Source organism: Paramisgurnus dabryanus, chromosome 19, assembly GCF_030506205.2.
Source record: "Paramisgurnus dabryanus chromosome 19, PD_genome_1.1, whole genome shotgun sequence".
NCBI lineage: Eukaryota > Metazoa > Chordata > Actinopteri > Cypriniformes > Cobitidae > Paramisgurnus > Paramisgurnus dabryanus.
Window position 1 is genome coordinate 24,386,806 of NC_133355.1, and position 24,190 is coordinate 24,410,995.

A 24,190-nucleotide genomic window follows, 5' to 3' on the forward strand; every position below is an offset into this window, starting at 1 on the left:
GCGGAGCTTCAGCTCAGAGATAAAGAGAAGGTTTTGAGAAAGTGATCGAGGGCTGATGTAGGGTTACTCGAAGAGACAACAGTGCGAGCTGTTTTAGTGTTTTTCGTAAAGGACGGGTAGACCAAAGAGAAAACCCCTCTCCAAAATGCTCTGCAATGTAACGCGACCGGACTCGGTGGTAATGGAGATAGAAGTGGACGCAAAGGCAAACGGAGAGGACTGTCTGAATAAGGTAATAATATCATCATTTAAAATCTCAATGTGATGCTGATGTGTTTATTACGAGTGTTTCTAAACGCATATTGTGTCGAAATAGAAATAAATGTAAAATACAAATGTGCAGACTGGACGCTGAATGAATGAGTTTATACGAGGCACAATAGGAAAATCATATTGTCACCAGATTGTCTATCTGTTTAATGTATGAGTGTTTCATGATAGTAAAGTGAAATTGTATTTTGCATGATTTTTGAGAGTTGTTTCCATTCACTGTTACTTTTGCATGACGCTCTTTGATAAGACTCAGATATTAGGCTGTGTATAATATTAGTTTTGAAAGCAAAGATGATAACATTTCGTAGTGAGTAAGGAACAAAAATATGTTGTAGTGTAAACCTGTGCATCATTTCAGCAAAGAAGATGATGTTTTGGTTACTCAAAACAATAGCGTGCGCTTTGCATGTGCGTTCTGACGGCATGCTCGAGGTTACTAAAGTTCAAACTCTCCTCAGCGGTTGACTCATGCATGCATGGAGGTGTACTGCCTCTTCAAACCTATGTTTTTAACGTTAGTGCAAATGTTAAACAGACTCTTACATTTACAAAATAATGCAAATAATTCTAAGATTTAATAAAGAAATAATGTTTGCATGATGTGGAGTAATTTGCACACAATGTTACGAGCCATAATCGCACTACTAATGAATTTATCGTTATTTTTAGCAGACATCGTAGGCTTAATTTCAACTTTGCTGTGTATTTTCTTCTGTTCACACAATAACCACTAAAAGCTTTCTTTAGCGTGCCCTTTTGATGGGGATTTGTCGCGTCACTGTAGCTTTATAAAGGTTATGTAATGACTGTGCGGAGAAAAGCGTGTATCACACCAAGCCGTTTCACACATCCATATGCCTACAGATGTTAAAATGGGCCACGGAATTTTCTCTTATTAAACTGCATAATAAGGGAATTCACAAGAAACTCTGTGCTTGTGTATGAGTGATGATGCCTTATACATTTTTATTATCATGAAAAGGAGAAATGTTTGTTTGGAAGAAAAGCAATTATTGTTTTTAGTCTCTGCTGAAAAAATTTCCCAGTGGAAAAATGAAATTCAAAATAAAAGTTATTTATATTTTACTCACTCCCATGCCAACCCACATGTAGGGTTTTTATTATTATTATTATTATTAAAAAAATCCATCACTTTATGTGTAGGTTTAAAAAAATGTTGAAGCTCTAAAACGTACGTTCATGCTTTATTAAAGTAAACCAACCCCTACTGAAAACTCCAGCTAAGACCAGCATAAGCTGGTTTTAAGGTGGCACTAGCTGGTTTAAGCTGGTCCTCCTAGTCTGGCAAAGCTGGTCATGCTGGTGGGTCAGCTGGTCTTCCAGCCTCACCAGCTAGACCAGCTTAAAAAGTGACCTAAACACAGCTAGACCAGCTTGCTACACCAGCTAAAACCAGCTCACCAGCTTATGCTGGTCTTAGCTGGATTTTTCAGCATGATTGTGGGTTAATAATATATTTTGATGCAAAAGATCAATTCCAGCTGTGACATTTTCAGTCAAAAATGTATATATTATTTAAAGCCCCTGTTGGTAAATTGTAATTTATGTTTTAGATGAGTGAAATATACGTGTTATGGATGTGACAAAAGTGGATTTTTTTTTAGAGACAACATGGATATGAAATGAAAAATGGATGGCTCTTCAAAGAACAAAGTTTTTATTTTAATTTTTTGTGTGTGTCTTTCATAAGGAAGGAACAATATTATGGATGTGATGATTCGGAAAGCTACCTAACTATAAAAAAATTCCCGATTTATTTTTCAAACTTAAACAGAGACCTCACATTGGTATTTAAGCCACTAAATCTGGCATCTGAGATATCAGCATGGTTAAAAAAAATCATGGTATTTGCATGGAATTGCTCAAAAACAATGAATATTTTAATTGCCCTTTCAGCTAAATTGAAACGGAGAAAATAAATTAAAATATGTAACAAAAGGCAATAAAATATTTGGCAACATTCGTTCTTGTGTGTTTCTTTGTAAAATGTAACAAATGTAATTGTGTAAACTGTCCCTTTAACACACTGAATGTCTTTATCTTGTGCAATTCACTTCTTGGGTAAATTTATTTAGTTTTCACAGTGGCAAATATGGCAACATCCTTAAACTAGACAAAGGTTAAAGGGATAGTTCACCCAAAAATGAAAATTGTCATTTATACACTGATGTTGTTACAAACATCTCAAAATATCTTTCTTCGTGTTCATCAGAACAAAGACATTTAAACCAGTTTGTAACAACATGAGAGTTAGTAAATTATGAGAATTTTCATTTTTGGCTGAACTCTCCCTTTAATGAAGCCTATAATGTATGTTTTTTGACACTAAACTTATCAACCTTGCAATGTTAAAGTAAACCCCTCTCTGTCTTTGGCAGGTATGTCGGAAGTTGGGAATAATAGAGGTGGATTACTTCGGGCTGCAGTTTTCTGGCAGCAAAGGAGAGAACCTGTGGCTGAACCTGAGGAACAGAATCTCGCAACAGATGGACAACCTCACGCCCTGCAGACTACGGCTCCGGGTGAAGTTTTTCGTGGAGCCTCACCTTATCCTGCAGGAGCAGACGAGGTACAAACAAACACGCACGTGTAATGTTCACATTGTACGCAGAAGAAAATAGTTTGAGGAAGCAGTGAGCAAAGATGCAAATCGTTTGTGGGCACTGGGCAGACATCGCCACATTTCTCTAAACATCCGTTCAAGTACAGTGGAAAAAAAGAGATGTAATGAGACCGGAAGAGAGAGAGTGTGTGAATGTTTTGTGTTGGATTAATGAAAGATTAAGCGTTTTTTGCACCTAATGTGAATTTCATGCTTTGTTTAAACCATGCCCTGTTTTTTGGACCATAACGGCGTTAAAATATAACAGCAAAAATCTAGGGCATGTTACATATTAAATAATCATTTTGCAATACTGGTTTTATAAGTTGATACGATGCACATTAACTGTAGTCATGTGTCTTGGGTAAAAGACTGAGATAGAAAGTACTGCACAGTAGCGGCTAAGTTTTTTTTTTTTACCCCAGTACAGTAGTTTGTCCTATAGTAACCTCGCTCCCTCTGGGTTACTATAGGTCGTTGTGCTGCAAGCAGCAGCAGGAAATGCGATCCCCAGCTCAAAGAGTCAAACCCATAGAGACTGAGCTCACCACCCCTGATGCTCTTTTATTCAGTATTACAGTACGTGTTTGTATTGTGTTCAGTATTATAGTACATCACATTGCCCTAAAACAAATAAAAAAGGATATAAGACAATTAACAATTGTTAAAGCATAGCCACGAGACTAAAACACCACATGTGTTAACACAAAACCAGCATGATGGACTTACTTGCTAATCTTGTTTGTCCTAAATGATTTTTAAGAAGATTAATTAAAAAAAGAAGCAAAACATTCAAACAACTTTAAAGCTTGAATAGCAGACATTCTTATTTCATTTTCATAAACAACATACCACAGATGCAGACGATATTGTTTAACATGTAGTGAACCAGGAAGTTCCTTTTTAATGACATCAGAAATGAAACTTTGTATGGGTGTGTTGGTTATCCAAAAATTGTATTCACTTAGAGCATTTCAAACGCTTGCGAAGCTCGCACCTAAAACCTTCCAAGTGAGGAATTTGAATGTCTAGTATCAGTGCTTGTTATGGAAATTAAGATCCAAAAAATTTGGTTTTTGGTGTTAAAGGGATAGTTCGGCCAAAAACGATATTAAACCCATGATTTACTCACCCCCAAGCTGTCCGAGTTGCATATGTCCATCGTTTTTCAGACAAACACATTTTCGGATATTTTAGAAAATATTTTATATCTTTCAGTTGATTAAATGTAATGTTACGGGGTCCAGCAATAGTCCACGACCTTCAAGTCCAAAAAAGTGCGTCCATCCTTCACAAATTAAATCCAAACGGCTCCAGGATGATAAACAAAGGTCTTCTGTGGGTAATCCGCGCGGTGTTGTTGTAGAAATATCCATATTTAAAATGTTATTAACGTTATAAACTACCTTCCGGTAGCGCCGCCATCTTAAGCCGAAAGTATACTCGGGACGTCCGCGTATGCGCGCCGTCCGCATGACGTCATTTTCGTCATTTTCGTCATCAGGAGGGTGCGCGGACGGCCGCGCGGACCGTCCGTGTGCAGCCCAAAATTTGAGACCGCGCGGACAGTGCGCGTACAGTCCGCGTACGACAGCGCATGCGCGTGAAAATATTTAGACAGGACACTCCACTATAAACAATTATACAAAGGAAATAGACAGCATTTGCACACACACTTTCGTTTTTCTTCTTTAACTTTTACTTCTTCCAAGAACAGAAAGCTGTGGAGCATGTTTGTTTGATTCCTGTTCTTTGTTGTCTTGTTGTTTGTTCTAAACTGTGTTTGCAATGGTGGATCAGTTACTTTTCTTCACCTATCCTAATGTTTTAATGTACTCTAAATGTCACCAAATCAGTGCTGCCCTGACAGCCTGTTAGACTAATAATTTGAATAAGAAATCATTCGTATTGCGTATAGTGTCGAACGCGGCCATCCGCGTGTAGCCGCGGGGACTATACCCGGAAAGCTGCGCGGACGCGTGCGCGCGCGAGCCGGGCGCGGACGCGGAAAAAAAGTATACCCGGCCCTTTAGAGTGATGCGCATTCAGGATGAGAGCTTACGCAGCGTACAGAGTTTCTCTGCTGCTGCTCTGTGCCCCCGCCCTCCGAATTTGTCATACGTCACTAAGAAAAGTGCGTACACTACGCTAATACTCTCTCCTGAGTCTAAGATGGCGGCGCTACCGGAAGGTAGTTTATAACGTTAATAACATTTTAAATATGGATATTTCTACAACAACACCGCACGGATTACCCACAGAAGACCTTTGTTTATCATCCTGGAGCCGTTTGGATTTAATTTGTGAAGGATGGACGCACTTTTTTTGGACTTGAAGGTCGTGGACTATTGCTGGACCCCGTAACATTACATTTAATCAACTGAAAGATATAAAATATTTTCTAAAATATCCGAAAATGTGTTTGTCTGAAAAACGATGGACATATGCAACTCGGACAGCTTGGGGGTGAGTAAATCATGGGTTTAATATCGTTTTTGGCCGAACTATCCCTTTAAAGGTCAAGCGTGGGTCCCACATTGCACCTTTTTAAAGATTGGTTGATATGGGTGTTAACAGTGCTTTTTCCATTGTTGTTTTTCCACTGTTTGTCTCATTTATCGATGCTATAAATAGGGTGTTCCATGACCTGACCATTTCTCATTCGTTAGCATCAGATGATATCCAGCGACGTGATATTCGATCGTCAGCCTGTTTTGTTATCCGGCGCTCGTTGGGCTCCAAGCTTGGCCCGGATCTTTTCAATAAACCGAAATCTGTTGGGTTGCTAGCTCGAGCCCTGTCAGGACCACATGTTCGTATGTTTGCTTTCATTTCCCGGTTCATAGACATTGTGCTTTTTATTAGTTGGGGTCACTGACAGATGGTGGAGGGATTAAAGGATGTTGGGGGAAACCCGAGCTGCTAATTGAAAGTCGCACGTGTTGCGCTTTTCTTCCACAAGAGATCTTGATGCGGGACATCACACCCCACCGCATGTAATATCATTCAAGCCATAAGGCACCCTGGATAAGGTTTATAAATGGGCATGAGAACAGCTTACACCGTGAAGCCTTGCATGCACCGTGAAGACTGGTTGCACCGTCATAGTTTATCATTTGCACGTGTTGTAGGCCTTGCCAATTTAAATAATCAAGCAAACAAGAAACGAAACCAATCGCATTGCGCTACTTGCATGTTTAATACATTCTGTGTGTGCGCACATCTTAAAAACACAAACAAGGTTTCAGACAGCTCACAAATACTGGGTTTACGTTTCCTCGCACGAGAACGGACATATTTTCCCAAAATTATTTCAAAATGCAGCGATTGTGCTTGTAAACGTAGTCTGTTATGCAAATAGGAACAATTGAAGAAAAACATGTTCGACAGTATATTGGATGCATGTAGGTCTTAAATTGAAAGCACACCACATAAAATCCTTAGTTAACTATTGATAACTAATTGATATTGTATTATTTATATTTATATGAAATATATTTATTTAAAAAAAATATATATTTATATTTATTATATGAAAAATATAATATTTATATTTATATAAAAAATATATTATATTTATATTTTGCAATAGTGTTTCGGTCTTTAACAGGGGGACCGGGGACCCTTGGGGGTCCATGGTGGAATAACTGGGGGTCCTCCAAATATTGTTTAAATAAGTTATTATTTTGAATGAAATTACGCATTCAACAAAAGTGCATTTAAAAGTCTAATAATTGAAATTATATAAAACTTGATTAAAATGATGGTTCTCATATAAAATGATATAAAACTTAATAAAAATTGGGGAATTTTACCATATTAAGTAAATTTAGGGTGGTTTCCGGACAGGGATTAGTTTAAGCCAGGACTATGCCTTGTTCAATTAGGAAATAATATAACTAGTTTAAACAAACATGCCTCACTACATTCATTACTTGTGTGCATTTTGAGGCAAAACAAAGGGCATTGATGTATTTTAAGATATCACAGTGCAAGTTGTTTTGAGTTTGGACAGCTCTTAAATTTATTTTTAGTCTAGGATTTGTTTAATCCCTGTCTGGGACCCCCCCCCCCCCTTAAAGTGTTATGTTAAGTAAGTATTTGTGTATACAAAGTTATCATTTTAATATCTTTGTAACATTACTGTCATAAAAAGTATGTAAATCCATAATTAGATTTAATACATGTACTGGAGGTCCCTGCTCCTCCTCATAAAAGCAAAACTGCTTTTATCCTTCCAAACCTTAACATAGTTACTCGTTCTTGTTGTTAACAGTATAAGAGTGATGATGGACTAAATGTAGAAAATGACACTGGTGACAGAATGCAGATGGCTGCCGGGTATTTCTGAGTATAACGCAGTCTGCCGTCGCATGAAAACGGTCCTTTGTTTCCCCTTTGGCACTGCTGCCAATTGTGGTGTGCGCGCACATGCATGTGTGATGAGTCCCAGCTTCCAGTCACTAGGGTCATGTTCTCTAACCTTCTTTGTGTGATGACCTTTCCCCTACTTCAACACTCTTTGCCACTGCTCGCCGCACCGACTGCGGGTGAGTTCTGGCATGTTCACCACATGCTAGTATAAATGCAGCCTGAAGCAGTATGGAGTTTACTTCATAGAAAATGTTGTGCATGAGAAGCAAGTCTGTTGATTTCATCTGGAACTTGTACTCTGTTATATCTGGAAAACATGAACGTCTGAAGCCTTAGGGTAACATGTGTACCCATATAACTGCTCCAGAGTACCAAAGTGTTAATACAAGTTGAATGAATGTGCGCACATGCCCTGCAGGAACAGACTGTTCTTAAGCAGGATCTAACTGACCTGTGATATCTCTTGTTTAAAAGCACTGTGGAACTATTGTGGTTGAAGGCTGGTATCAATGTTTTTTTTTAAGGGTTAGTTCAGCCAAAAATGAAATTATCCCATGAAGTACTCACCCTCAAGGCATCCAAGAAGTATGATGCATATCTTTTTATTTTATGGACAAACACAATCAGAGTTTGAGTTTTTATTAGAAAATGCTCTTGCTGTTCCAAGCTTTATAATGGTAGTAAATGGTGCTTTTGATTTGAAAACTCCATCCTTTACAGAAGTAATCCACACAGCTCCAGTTGGTTAATAAAGGCCTTCCGAGGGCAGAAGAAATCACCTTTGTGAGAAGAATACTAATATTAACCATGGAGAACCCAAGAACCTTTTTATTAGCAGTAATTAACATTGGCCAAATTTGACCCGTGGGTTCTCCAGGGTTAAAAGCTTTACAAATTAAAGTAACTAGCTTCCGGTAACGACCAACGCACGTTCACGAGAGCATAGCGTATGAGACGTGGTAGGGATGAGACACTGCGTCATAAGCTGGAAACGCACTCTTTCGTGAACGCACGTTAGTTGTTACGGAAAGATGGATGGACTTTTCAAAAGCACCATTTACTACCATTATAAAGCATGTAACAGCCAGGACATTTTCTAATGTAACTTCGATTGTGTTTGTCTGAAAAAAGCTAATCATTTACATCAAGGATGGCGTGAGGGTGAGTAAATTATGGGGTTTTTCTCATTTTTGGCTGTACTATCCCTTTAAAAAGTAGGGCTGCACGTTGATCTTGATATTGTAATTGCGATTATTATTGCAGATTAAAAGGTTTTACATAAAAAAATTTAACTTACTGTGAAGCAGCTGCATGGTAAATTCTAAACATTCAAAACTAAATGATATAATATAAATAACACATAATTATGGGAGAAACAAATGGCTTTAAGAAATCTGAAACAAATTGCTAAAGGACACGTCAACTTGTCAATTTTAAAATGATTCACAACTGTATTAGTTACCTAAACATACTGGCAAAACACACAGGAATGAGTAAAATTGGACAGCTGTAATTGTTTCACCTGTAATTGTAATCCTGATTATTTTTTTCAATTAATTAGTATAATTTGTGCAGCCCTAAAAGTGTCCTTAATGTGTTTTTGCTCTTAAGCTACATTTTTATTTGTACAAGAAATGTACAGTGTTAACAAAAACTAGTACTTCATGCTGTTTTACCCCATTATTGTTGTAATTCCATAGTATTTTTGGTAGGACATTTTGGGTCAAATAGCACTTTCACCCTTGGCCAACAACAAAAAGGAAAAAGTCTTGTGAAATGAGAGCGGGCTTCGCACTGACCCCTGTTGCATTCAGCTCATGTTCAGGGCTGTGACACTGTTCACGCTTTCACACTCTTCACATCCTTTCTATCTCTTTCTACTGTCATTATATAAGATGCTCTAAACTACATACAGACCTCGAAATGCAAGAGAGACGCTTATATAAGACCTAGAGTGTACTGAATGAAAACTAGCTTCTGTAGTCTGTTCTTATGACAGTCCTTTGTGTTCATTAGAATAAGTGCATCTTCCAAAAATAGATCTTCTCTTTTTTTTCTGAGCAGCAGAGTGCTGGTGGATGATTGCCAGTCAGAAGAAATATTTACCAGAATGGCAAACAGAGTCAGCAGAAAGTTTCTGTTTTAATTACAGTTTGGATAAAATCCTTAACCGAGGGACAGTTTATGATACCACCAGCATTTAGGGCCTGATCCTGCTTAACGCATTACAGGCTCTTTTGAGGATCAACCCCACCCCCTGTTCTTGACCACAGAAAATTCATATGCCTACTCCCACCATGCTGTTTTTTGTGGGGACTTTTTTAATCGGCACTGCTGTATTTATAGCATGCAAAATAAGACATGTTCACACTTGCATCAAGCCAAGTCGTATCTGAAACGTAACACTTTTAGGCAGCGCCACATGCTATCAGTCTGATTCCAAGATGAATGTGAAAGGAAAGAAGCTGTCCTACTATGTGCTTTTGCACACTAGAAAAACCGATAGGAATGTACAAGATCCATTGTAACGTGTCATGTTGGAAAATGTTACATTTTTATACGTCGTTGTCCAAATGATCTTATGTCATCTTTCCTTTACACCCTTGCTACCTGTCTTCATCTCCCAAATGCTTTCTGTTGTTTCTCATTTGGGCTGAAATGAATGGGTGTGTGCGCTGTAAACATTGTGGTTTTAAGTGAATTCGCTTGTGTCGTTTTATGAGGAAGTTAAAATGGTCTGTGCTCTTAAAGATTGTGTGTTCATGGTTATGCACTAGTTAGTCTTTGACACAAGTCTGGCTTGAACAGCATGCCTGCTGTATTGTTTTCAGGGCTCAAGTGTTTAACATTCTCATCAGCACTCAATGATCCCGTTGATCCACCAAGGCCAGCGCCATTAACGAAGCACAGCACATTTTAAACTAAAGAGAAGGCTCTTTAAAACCTTGATCCGTGCACAAATTCGACAGATTGGGCTTTTGGAAGAGTCACAACTCGCAAATAATGTTTCGAAGATTAAAAAGTGCATGTATGCTTTGACCCCGGCTTCTTCGATCGGTGGATGTTTCGACAATATTTGAATAAGAATCATTACACAAACATCCACTGGTTTTCTTTACGCCTCCAACTATGCAAAACAGGTCACCATGATCTCAGCTCTTGTTATCTTCACAGTCAGGGCCCTGGGTGTTGTCAGCTAAAACTGGAGCTCGGGTGTTATTCGGGGTCAACTTGAATACGATCTGAAAGCTTCGCCATTCTCACCCCACGTCTAATCCCAACAATGAGGTCACTAGCATCACCGTAAGCTTTTGATCACCTTACCATAGAAGGGTATTTACAAGTAAGATCGTACCCAAGCTGTAAAAAACGGGCAGTTGGTGCACATGCAATAAAACATTGAGCTGTGGGTTTCATTTTGGCTCATTACTGTGCCAGTATATGGTCTCTGCTCTTTCGGCCGACCACATAAAAAAACAGTCGCTTTAAGGCCAAACAAAAAACTTTTGCCAAACTGTTGCACCATTATCTGAACAAACACAGTAGTAATCCTAGTATTGCTAATGTCCACCTGCATTTCAGTCAATTGACTCCTGGGTAAATAAAACTATACTAAAATTAACTACAGTATTTTTTTCCAAAGTTAAAGATAGTAATTACTACACTTTGTTAGTGTAGATTATAGTATTCTGTATAATAAGATGCACTATTAAAAAAAATGCAGCATGAAGTTAAAACAACTTGGTTTAGCAAGTCTATTCAACCTACTATTTTAAAGAGATCGTTCACCCCAAAATAAAAACAATTGTAATTTACTCGCACTCATGTTTTTACAAGCCTGTATCAATTTCTTGGCTTGGATGAAAGTGAAGATATTTTAAGTAATGTATGTAACCAAATCGTTCTTGAGCCCCATTCACTTGCATGGTAAGTGAATGGGGCTCAAGAACGATTTGGTTACATACATTACTTAAAATATTATCATTTGTGTTCATTTTTGGGTGAATTATCCCAATAAGTTTTGACTTAAAGTTGACACAACTTATTTTACATTTGACATTAAACTTAATTTTAGGGCTGTCAAGAGCTATTAATCACATATAAAATAAAAGTTTGTGTTTGCATAATATATTTGCATGTGTATTGTGTGTAATTATTATGTGTGTATATATATAAACACACACATACTTTTAAGAAATTTAAGAAACATGTTATTTATGTATATATTTTTAATTTATATATACATTAAAATATATCAAAATCTAAATATGAGAGCTGGGCATAGATTAATCTTATACAAAATTAAAGTCATTTTTTGCATAACATATGAGTTTGTGCTGTGTGTAAGTATTATGTGTGTATATATAAATACACACACATTCATGTATGTATTTAAGAAACATTTACGTGTGTGTGTGTGTGTGTGTGTGTGTGTGTGTGTATTTATATTTTTATATATTCTAAATTATAAATTTAGAATAATAGAATAGAATAATAGAATATATTTATATATATTTACACACATCACAAACTCATGTATACAAAATAAAAGTTTTTTTATATGAGATTAATCTATGCCCAGCCCTACTAAATATATTTTTTTATATTTTTTTGTATATATTTATATATTTTTTACAGTGTATAGTGGTGTAATGTTGTGATACTCTGTGTTTGTCTTTGGTGCTGATATGGCGTTAAAAGTAAGAAATAGATAAATTCATGAATGAGTGAATGAATAAATTAAAAAAAATTAATGAATAAATATATAAATTAATGAATAAATATATAATTTCATGAATAAATATATAAATTAATGAATAAATAGATAAATTAATGAATAAATATATAATTTCATGAATAAATATATAAATTAATGAATAAATAGATAAATTAATAAACAAACTATAGTTAATTGATTAATTGTAGTAAAACTTTTTAGTATACTTTAAACCTTACCAAATATTATGTAATGTTAAAAATGCTAAAGTATGTAAGAATTTTACTGCAGTTTAATGTAGTGCATAAGTTATTTTTAATGTGGATGTCAAATTATATTCATGAGCCATTTTACTGTAGGTTCCTTTAGTGTTACTTTATTCCTACATCCCTGCTTGTAATATTTCTACGTTTGCATAGAAGTGCATAGAAATGTACATGCAAATATCTCCAAAGATTCAAATCTTCCCATGCAAGGGCTCTGAGGCTTTGTATAAACTCCTAACTTGCTAGATGACTGTAAAAGTTGCAGATTTATATCTGATGCTCTGTTTTACCATGTTTACTGGATGACACATTGAACAAGTTTAACCACCTAAACGAATGAACTATAGTAACCTACGCTGAAATGAATGTATCTCATTCAGTTAGGTCGTCTAGGTGCACAATTTTTTTAGGAGTTCATGGGGAATATTTTACCCATGACGTATCCATTTGCGCAGCATTATTATTTGCAAACTATTGCTAATTAAGTTTTTACCAGAATTTAGTCTAGTTCAGGCGAATGATGATTAATTCATCTTTCCGGTTTAGCAAGAAGTGCTTACCTGTGGTTCACAGAGCTGCTGGTAGGGTTTACTAGAGTTCGTTGACTGCGAGTAACCCCCGCCACACGCCTCAGAGCAATGTTATTTGACTAACTCTGAAAGCGCATTGTTTAAAGGGCGCCTGAAAAGAATGAAACTCCTGTGTGGATTTGCCTTTTTGTCGCTGTCTCCAGGCAGAAGCCTCTCGTTTCGTTTCAGAGAAACGTTTTGTCCTTTGTTCCAGATGTTTGGGGGTCTGACACAATGACAATGACATGGTCTGTAACTGAGAATATTAAACAATTCGTAAGAAAATAAATTTACACCTGGTATTAAGATGCGTTTTGGTCCATTGGTAAGAAAAAACGCATGTTCATTCACATCTACTGTTTTATTCCATCTCTTTTGCTTTTCGACCTCTTCTGTCCTGATTCCTTCGAGTGGATGAGTTGTTAAAACACAAGTGGGGAAAAATTATGGTTTAATTTAACACAGACTAATTTTATGTGAGTGCTGCTTGTGTTGTTAGTAAACATGTTAGTTTTAGGACTGAGAAGATTATGGCGATTAATTGTCTGTTTTATTACTTTGGCGTTTAATTTTAAATTTAAATTTTGTTTGTATATGAAATAATTTTCACACAAATATATCTTTCAAAAACAATAAAGTGTCTGAAAATAAATATGCAATCAAAACTCACACATGGCAAACAATCTGATAGGAGACATCTATTATGGTCTCGTTTATACAGGCGCTGCAGCTCCACCTTGTGTTTTTTAAAGAGATGCGCAATCATTGCGGTGATCTGAAATCCTCGCAATGAGGTCAAACAATAGCAATGAGATGATTATTTAATCATTGTGACAACCCTACTGGATTTGCGCTAGAAGTCAGGACCGATGGAAAAACATTGTGCTCTGTACATCACACATTAGATCAATAGGCGGAGAGTTGGCGGATTGTTGTGGCTCCTCAAATACATTCGACCAAATAAGCATCTACACCACAAAGGCAATCCGGTTGTGTTTTCGAATACCTCTAAATGCGGTCGTAAGTGGATGAGCTCAAAAATTTCCCACCCCTTATTTAGCGTTGTCCACTTGTTATTAGATCGACCAAAACACGTCTTAATACCAGGTGTAAACGGGGCCTTATTTAGGGTAAGGTGGAGAAAGCACTTTAAAAGTTTAATTAATCTTTCTTCATTTACTTTGACCGGTTTCAATTAAACTGATTTTAATCTTTACGACTTTGGTTTGTCAGACAAAAACAACCGACAGCTGTTTCTGAAGTGAAACTATGATAAGCCAAGTTTGGTTTAAGAGATGCCATAAACTTTGTGAACTTTGAGTCACTGAAATGATTGTCCCACTGCCTGTCATGACATTCATTTTGCTGCCAAACGTCTGAGGAAATTCGGCAGAAAGTGCACTGCGTATGAAGCCCAAACCTAAACCACACTAAACAGAATTTTTCCAAGATATCCCACAACGGCATATTTCATTGTCATTCGAAGGTACGGCTATTGCAAACTGAATAATACTAGTTACATAATCACATCCTAAATATTTTAAACTTGCACACAAAGAGAATAAATTACTTAAAGTTCCTGGTTTTATTCTGAGATTATATTCTGACTCTATCCATTCAAGTGGACTCCTATCGCAAGTTTTTTTTTTCCGGGTTGTTAAAGCCCAAGATTGAATATTTACACATTATTTTATTTTGTTTATTAGCCCAGCCATGAATTATCTTAGTTTCACTTTTGAGTGCATGTATACTGAATGTTTTGAACACACAAATCATGCCACACCTCAGCTCAACCCAACCCAACACAACCATTTCATCCAGTAAACTACAAATTAAGTTTCACATGCTCTGTACACACGTGCAAACATGGCACTAACTGTTAGGATAAACATGACTACTTTAGTAATAAGATTGAGCCTTGTTTACATTTCACCTTATTAATATTCATAAGCCAGGCTAATAAGGTTTCATATATTTATTAGATGTTCTCTCCAAGTTTCAGATCGTTTCTTGTTGTAATATTTTTACAGGTTTGCGTAACACAGAAACTCATACAAATATCACACAAATAAATATCAAAGAATGTAATTTTAATATTTCATAAATTAATACTGCGTTTGTTCACACATCACCTCATTAATATTCATAAGCAAAGCTTATAAGGTTTATTTGATGTTTCCTCTAAATTTCAGATCTTTCCTACATTCCTTGTTGTAATATTTACATGTTTGCGTAACACAGACGCGCATACAAATATACGCGCACACGTAGGTGCAAATGTCAAATATTTAAATGTTCCCATGCAAGGATTGTGAAGCTTCCTACAAACTCAAAGCTCTGCATATGTTATTCAAGTAACTTATTTAGTAGATTAAATCAAAATCTCTGCAGTGTTTACTGGATGGCATGCCTTAATAACAACAGAACCGGTTTAACCATTTGAGTGAATGAACTATAGTAACCTCCACTTAACCCAGTGTGTATCATTCAGTAAGATGCTATGAGGATGCACAGCACTAAACTACAAGACGCTGTGTGTTTGCTTGTTATTTTTAGTTTATGCAGTGTTTTCAAGGCATTCATGTGAATTTTTACGATCTCTTTTTGTTTTGTTTTCATACAATCGTCACTTGGATGAGAGCAAATTGTGTTGAGGGGTGGATCTTCATGTTTGCTTTCATCAAATAATTGTGCGTTTATACAATTCACATCGTAAAATAGTTACATCTGGTTACAGTTTTCTCCTTAACGTTGACAAAATCACTTTACTTGGCTTTTGGTTTTCAACGAAGTTAACAACAGCTTTGAAAGGGTGCATTGTGTGTCGGGGCTTGTTGATGGCAACTGGTTACATCAGCACACTTGCATGTTTCTAAGATTAGTCGTCTAACAAGCTTGACTGAACCGGTGCTGCACATTCAGTCCCGGTTAAGTGCATTTGACCGGCAGTAACCCTTCCCTCCTCCCCTCTCTGTCCCCATCAGTTGCTTTTGTTTTGCCTGCCAGGTAATTCATTACATGAACGTGATGTCATTGCAGGATGTGCGAGACTCCCTTTGTCAGACTGCAGGTCTTGTTTATTTGTCTAGCCTATAAATCCACCTCCATCTCTTTCTTTTTCTGGATTAAAAGAGCATGTGAGGAAAGAAAAACAGTCAATGTTTATCGGAGCGCTGCGCCAACTGATACGCCGCTGTTTGTTTTCGGAGCGTCATCGCCTGCGTGCAGGCGCGGAGCGGGGGAATATCTCGGTGTTCCCATGATCCTCTGTTGACCGGGGTGAACAGAAGCACCCTGGGGTAAACATCAGTTTTGTTTGGTCTAAAAACATTATCTCGGGGACATGCAGAAGTTGACATTTGGTGTTTAATGGACATACGGTTTATAGGCACTTGAGGGCTTAAAGTGTAACCAGCTCAGGTTGGTTTATATATATCTGACCCCATCTAAACTCCACACTGCAGGAAGAAGAAAGTTGGTTTAGGGAATATTTCACCCCGTGGAGCGGTTAGACAGGTTTGTACTGAGAAACTTTCGCTTTTCTCCCCCAGAACTCAATTGTGATGCAGACACGCCATATTTATGTTCGACACACACTTGTTTATTTATTCAAGATGTTTTTGTACAAGGATTTATGTCAGTGTTTGTTAGCACCAGTTTCATGTTGTGGAGGGCGAAGACTTATCGTTTGGTAACACGCAGACTCTATTGTGTGTTAAAGGACTGTTTTATAACCAGATATGGAACTGAGACTGGAACAAATGTCAACCTACTTTCACATGTGTTGACATACTCCTGTAGTGATATTTGAAGTGAAAGTGACGTAATCATCATTTCTGCTTTTCCTTTGGCCATTTTACTTTCAATTGATTGTTGGGTAGTTCTTGTTTTTTTTTGTATTTGTTTTGTTTTGGTATGGTATCCTTTCATGACCTAGTTAGTCAATTGCCGCATGTGTAAACGCACAAGAAGCATTTTGTGTGCGTGCATGTAATTCAACTTCCCCTTCACCTGCTTCAGTCTGCGTTGCAGCTTTTTTTGTGTTGCACCACCTGTTGAGCCTTCACTTCCACCTGCTTCCATACATAACTAACTGTCGTGCTTTCTCTGCCTCTCCCTATTGCTTTCCAGACACCTGTTTTTCATGCACGTGAAAGAGGATCTGCATCGCGGACATCTGCGAATGTGCTCCGAACAAGCCGAGGAGCTCAGCGCCCTCCTCGCCCAGGCAGAGTTTGGTGACTATAACCAGAACACGGCAAAGTATTGGTACACCGAACTTTGTGGCATCGAGCCCAACCAAGCCACCATCAACAGGTACATCAGTCTCCATTATCTCTCTGAGTTCATGTGATTTTGTAATGCATGTGATAAGGATATATGTGATACAAAAATCTATATTTGATAAGGAGTTGCATAAATAACTAGGGCATGTAATTCATTTACGGTGGTGCAAAATATAACATCCATATTGTTTGCAACTGTCTAGCATGCTCAAGTTTAGAGACTGCATTGCTGCCTGGGATGATTTATTATTATTATTATTATTATTATTATTATTATTATTATTATTATTATTATTATTATTATTATTATTATTATTTATTATTATTATTTAAAATAAAAAAAATTATTATTATTTAAAATAAAAAAAATTATTATTATTTAAAATTAAAAATTATTACAATGAAAAGCTGTAACCCAATAGAAAACTAACTAGCAGAAAGATATAACATCCTTTGCTGAGGCAATATGAATGTAATACTGCTTGTGTTACTCTATGGGACACATTCATATGTTCATAACTGCCTAATCTCTCTTTAATCCAGGGGTGTGTGCTGTAAACAAAGCACTCGAAACAGGGTTTGGCTAATTACAGTGCTGTTTTTGTAGATCGTTAGCTTGTTTAGGTTAGATCATGTGCTCCTGTATAGCTCAGTGGTAGAGCATTGCGTTGGAGCAAAATGCCATGGGTTCGAACCCAGGGAACACACATGCCAATAAAAATGTATACTTTTACGCATTTGGCAGATGCTTTAATATAAATAATGCAATAATTTTATTTGTTTTCTCAAGGCTTATGTTTTTTTAGGTAGTGCCCACTATGCCTTCAGCTATATCAGTAATATATTTGCAGTATCATTTTCATTAGGCATGGGTTGGTTACCGGGTTTAAGGTTACAGAGGTTTTAAAGAGTGAAGGTCTCAAAACCACAACCATTTTCTGTGGTAGAGTTTTCAAGGTATGACCATGACATTTTGTATGTTTAGACGAAATGTATTAAATCTTTACATATAATTGATTACTATTTATGTATTTATTTTATATAATTATAATATAAAATTATAGAACAAAAATATTTTTTTTGAAAGAATATTATAAAGGCTTTATTTTTACCTGGCATACATGTTGTGTGGTGCTTAAAGTATTGTCAAGTTGAAAAGTAGTTGTTCATCTACACAGACATTTCAAAATAACACATTTTAGTGTTGTAATACCGCAACACTGTGAAACCATGGTATTTTTGCTTACAGTTATTGTACCACCAAAATCCCATACCAGCCCATGCCTAATTTTAATATACTTTATATATATATATATATATACTTTATATATATGTATATATATATATATATGTATGTGTATATGTATATATATGTATATATGTATATGTTGATATTTATTTTAAATTAATTTAAAAAAATTTACTTATTAATAACATATTCATATTCATACATATACACTACCGGTCAAGTTTTAAGACACTGAAATGTAAACCATTTAAAAAATCGTTGAAGGTGTATGGTTAAATTCTTAAAATGACTTTTGTAGCCAAACATATAGCTGTGCCGAACAGATTAATTTCTTTTATTATAATTTTAGTTATTTTAAAATATTATTTTTGATTAGACTGAATATTTAAGGATATGCAGCCAGTAAGAGCCCATATAAAATCAGACCTGCCAACCTGTACGCATTTTGCGTAGCAGGTACTCATTTTGACCTCAAAGTACGGTGATACGATTTGTCACTCTAAACTACGCAAAAACCTGATGACGCCCTTTGCCGCGCGAAGTACTCAAAAGAAGCAACAGAAAAAAGAAAAATATGTCCAATCATAGCACTGGGCTCATCCACCACATAGAAAGTGGGGATGATTGACAAGTCTTATGGCCAATCAGTAACAAGAGTCTGCTATCGATGGAATCACAAAATCCAGCGTGATGATCTCCTTCCTCCACCCGCAGTTTCTGACCATCTTTTTCAACGGAGAGTCAAGACGTCTGACCCGCTAAGGTAAACTGGTCAGGGTGGATGTGCAAATAATGAAATAATGCATTAGCTTAATCCTTTGAAGTCGACTGTCGCGCGGGCTCCGTTTCATAACGTGCACTTGACCGCAAGATGCGCTAACATTACTTCTGATTTGTAAATGAGCATAATTTATAATTGAGCGCTTACGAAAAAGTACCATGATTTTACCATGGGGAGAGCATCCAGTTATAGTCAAATAAAAACGTAAAGTTCACTCTCAGTGAAGGGAATCCACCTGACATCCGAATGAAGCGGATTAAATGCGTTCTGAAATAACGCGCTCTTGATAATTGTCAATAAAATAAAACGTCATATACAAACCACATCAAATAAAGTTTTATAAATGGAGAATATCTCGTGTCTCGAGCGCCCACGTGATAGGTGCTTATGCCGTACTGTACTGCACTGTAAACAAAGCTACAATAAATTACAGACAGACACAGTTAACAGCACTACTGTCACAGTTATGGTTGAATGTAAAGCAGTGTTAACTCTAAAATACTGACTTAAAGGTATAGTTAACTTAAAACATGTAATTCAGTCATAGTTTACATAACAGAACAGACCATCCAAACATTTATGAGTTTCTTTATTGTGTGATACACAAATTATTTTAAAGAGTGTTGATAACCACAGTGTCTGGTGCCCACTCCATTGTATTTTTTGCTAGTCAGGGAAAAACAACAATGTTTTTCTCAATTTGTGTTGTGTGTGTTTCACTCAAGAAAGAAATCATGAAGGTTGGACACAATATGAGGTTGAGTAAATGATAACAGAATGTAATTTGTGGGTTAACCATCTCCCACTATTTAACAGTAATATCACTTTTAACAGTGTTTGTGCAGACATGCTAAACTTTGGAGAATACAGTATTTAACATTAATAATGTTATTAATCACCATGTAAGGCAAATTTAGTTAAACATGATTTTATTTACATTTATAATTATTTTTAAAGCAGATTATGGCAGGATGGGGAAAAAAGTGAGTGCAATGTGCAGCATGTTACCTTGAAAGTTACCAAAAGGTGTGTGTGCGTGCATGTGCATGTGTTAAATTATATGTTAAAAACCCGTGTTCTGTCCTTTCGGCCGATGCTACTGTACTCAAAAAAAAATTCCAAGGTTGGCAGGTCTGTAAAATGTGAACTCTCCATATTCTTTTAAAGTAATCCTAAGGTGAAACTTCAAGAAGCGCCTTGATAAAATGACACAAGTACAGTTTTGCAACTTCTGGGCAAAGGGTGACTGCAATTTAGTTGATAAAATATCAGTTTTGATTTCTTTTCAACGCTTTTAGTCATCAACATAACTCCCAAAGTTACATTTGTGATATGCCATAGTTTGGACATGATGATTATGAAAAAAATATATAATAATTTATTAATTTTTTTATTATTATTATTATTATTATTATTATGTAACGTGGAAAAATATATAAAGTAAGAACGAGTGACTGTTTCAAAACTTTTGACCGGTAATGCATATTTAGTTATTATTGATTAACTTCCATTACAGCTTTTAGTAATTGGTTTTTGGTCATTATTGTATCCGTTTATATCAGGGTTCATTTCCAATCCAAGCATTAAATTCAGACGTATAAGAGAGCATTTAAGCATTATAATAAAAATTATCAGCATTTTCAAAATGTTTCATTTCTGTGGTCCTCTCCTAGAGTCTATAGACTGTTGCTCTAACTGCAATTTGTTAGGTTTAACTCCATATTGTTACTGTTACAATAAGCCCACATGCAGGCCGTGAAATTTAAGAAATCTGTCTTTGTCTGCCTGTTATTGTCCTCTCAGACTCATTTTGTCCCTCTGATATTTTGTTTCGGCAGTATCATATCCAAGCACAAGGCTCTTGAGGGTTTGAGTCAGGGCTCAGTGGAGTACCAGGCCCTGCAGCTGGTGTCATCACTGGAGCATTATGGGGTGGAGTGGCATTGGGCGCGGGACGCTGAAGGCCAGAGGATGGCCATCGGAGTGGGGCCAGAGGGCATAGCGGTATGTCGAGAGGACTTCACACTGGTTAACAGGTTAGAAAATGATGCCAGAGCGAAAACACTTTAGTAGGGAAAGAAAACAGATAAATATTTTATTGTTTTTCCTCTTCCTTAATCCCAAAGTATAATCTGTTTTATGTGTATGTGAATGGTTGAATGCACGGCCTTAAAAGTATAGTTTATTTAACTCGTATGTGTACACGCATGTTCAACGTATATGCATTGCAAAAAAATGCAATGCATCTCCTGGGCTACATACATTTTTCCGTAGGCGCATGCGTGACCTACACATAAAATGTATGCAGTATGTTTCTTCTGATACATTTGCATAGAAAATGCCACTAGCTGTACCAAACTGCATCGCAAAAATAAAGCATTTCAGGTTCTCTCTCACATTCCTCTTGACTTCCATTGTTTAGACAAACAGATCAGGCTGTGTTGCGGAAAACACATATATGCATTTACATTTGGTGCCACAGAAATCACACTGCACCTTTAAGTCAATCGTTGCCTAACGTTTGCTATTTTCCTTCATTTCAGGATAGCGTATCCCATAATACAAATTGCCACGCAATCGGGCAAGAGTGTGTACTTAACGGTTACCAAGGATACCAGTGACAGTGTGGTCCTGCTGTTCAAGCTAATGAGTAATCGAGCGGCCAGCGGGCTATACCGGGCCATCACGGAGACTCACGCCTTTTACAGGTGAGACAAGTGAATGTACCATTATAACATTTTAAGAAAGCCATGCAACTTAGGTGCTATTTGTTCAGATGCTATTTATGCATCTGGTTTTATGACCATTAGGCACAATCTCAGTCCATCCTGAGAGACGCTGACTGGAAAAGCAAATAGATAAGATGTAGTCGGTGTGCTGTAGTGACGTATGTTCCCATTACCTGACCTATAAGAGCAACAGTGTTGCATAAGTCTGGTAATAAAAAGTCTGGTAATAAATTTATTCTGCAGGAAAGTCTGCATGCTTGGCTCTTTTTCCCCCCACACCTGTTTTCAAATAAATATTAGTGCGTTCTGGTTGCATAACCAAGGTGCAAACTTAAATCTGGAAAAAAACGGCACCCATTCTTTTGTATTTCCAGCACCTTTCCAGTGGCCCATTAAAGGGCACATATTATGCGAATTCCACTTTTACAAGGGGTTTGGACATAAATGTGTGTACAATGAATCCCCATCAAACCAAAGCAGTCTTATTAGACAAGCTGTTTTGATTCTCTTATTAATGTGACATCACACTAACAAAGCCCCACCCACAGCCACTGACTTTTACGAAATAAGGGCTGTTTTAATAAAGGCCGTTTTACTTTCCACAGGTGCGACACCGTGACGAACGCTGTCATGATGCAGTACAGCCGAGATTTCAAGGGTCACCTAGCCTCGCTTTTCCTCAACGACAACGCCAACATGGGCAAGAAGTACGTGTTCGACATCCGCCGCACATCCAAGGAAGTGTACGACTACGCCAGGCGCGCGCTGTACAACGCCGGTATCGTGGACATGATGTCGAGGTCGGGGGAGCGCACGCCATCGTCCCGCTCGCCTTCTCGCGACCAGGAGGAGGCGCTGGACTGCGGGGGCTGCCAGCAGAGTCGTGTCCTGCAGGAGAAACTCCAGAAACTGCGGGAGGCGCTGCTGTGCATGCTGTGCTGCGAGGAGGAGATCGATGCCGCATTCTGCCCATGCGGTCACATGGTCTGCTGCCAGAACTGCGCAGAACAGCTGCAGGTAAGAAAACGTGCATGAACTTTTTTAATAAAAGTTCACAAAGTTTACCAAACATATTTCGTCTAATCCACGAATTTGATTTCGTTTGCAGTCTTGTCCGGTGTGTCGCTCGGAAGTGGAACACGTCCAGCATGTGTATCTGCCCACGTGCACCAGTCTGCTCAGTTTGACCATCGCCGGTGGCAACAGCCCCGAACCCATCCACAGAGGAATGGCGCCCCATACCTGCACTACCGATGACTACTCCACCAGTGAGAAGAGCTACCAAAACTAAACTGGTCTTCCACTGGACTTTTATTTTGTTTGACACAATGGCGAATTTAAGTCTACCGCGATGGTTGGGTCACTCCAGATAAATGTTTGTTGTTTTAAAAACCATGTTTGTTTATGATGTGAATGTTTGTCTCTGTATCAGTTGATCTGATAATCGTTCGTTTTTGCTTTTCGAAAACTTTTTTTTATTGTTTTTGCTTGTCTTCTACTTCATAGCATGCCGCGAGTTCAGACAATTCATAACCTGCACAAATCTGACTTGTGAATGAGGAATTATATTGTTTAGGTAGTATTTTCCTAATTTAAATGAATTTTATGTTGTGGTTTTAAAATGCATATCTATTTTCAGTATGTACCTTTTTGCAGTGAAATTTAATTTTTTTTTTAAGGTCTTCATGGTTTCCATGCCAATGAAAAGGTATTTATATGCACTTCGAGTAGGGCGGACTACTGATCCGTCATTCACATGTAGATTCACAGCTTTTCTAACCCAACACTCCTAATCCAGAGCCGACGTTTCATAATACATTACCAGTCTCGGTGGAAGTGAAGCTTTTTTATTTTGCATTTATGCTCAGCCATCGATTTGCTTTTGAAGGGTACTGAATTATCTCTCAGTGCATTGTTAACCGTTTTAGGTGATTTTGAGGTCTTATTTAATTTTATTTTTTGTGGAAGATGTGGGAATGTTATCTATAGGAAAGCTGAAGTTAAATATTTAATTGCCACTGTCACTTTACCAAGGAGTTTCCTAAGTGTATTGTTCCTAGATGTCTTGCCTTAATGTAGCAGCGACACCGCGTGTGTGATATGCATCCTTTCTTTGCACAGATTATTATTGAAAGGTGAAGAGGATTATTTTCTTTACTGCTGACACAACATGGAACAGTCACAGCAAGGGGATATTTTTTTCAATTTGTACAAGTAGGATTTGTTTCTGTTTGTTTGAAGCAAAAACTATGCTCTGTAAATATAGAAATAACTTTTTATATTTCTTGGAACGAGAGGTATTAATAAAGCGTTTTTTAACATA

General features: G+C 37.2%; 1 protein-coding gene across 1 annotated transcript; it reads left to right on the plus strand.

The window, feature by feature from the left end:
* mylipa (myosin regulatory light chain interacting protein a) lies at nucleotides 1–24,190 on the plus strand. The gene is made up of 7 exons (XM_065294025.2): nucleotides 1–232; nucleotides 2,673–2,863; nucleotides 16,954–17,139; nucleotides 20,977–21,174; nucleotides 21,682–21,846; nucleotides 22,473–22,884; nucleotides 22,976–24,190. The coding sequence occupies exons 1-7, from the start codon at nucleotides 146–148 to the stop codon at nucleotides 23,156–23,158; spliced, it is 1,422 nt and encodes a 473-aa protein (XP_065150097.1). The 5' UTR covers nucleotides 1–145; the 3' UTR covers nucleotides 23,159–24,190.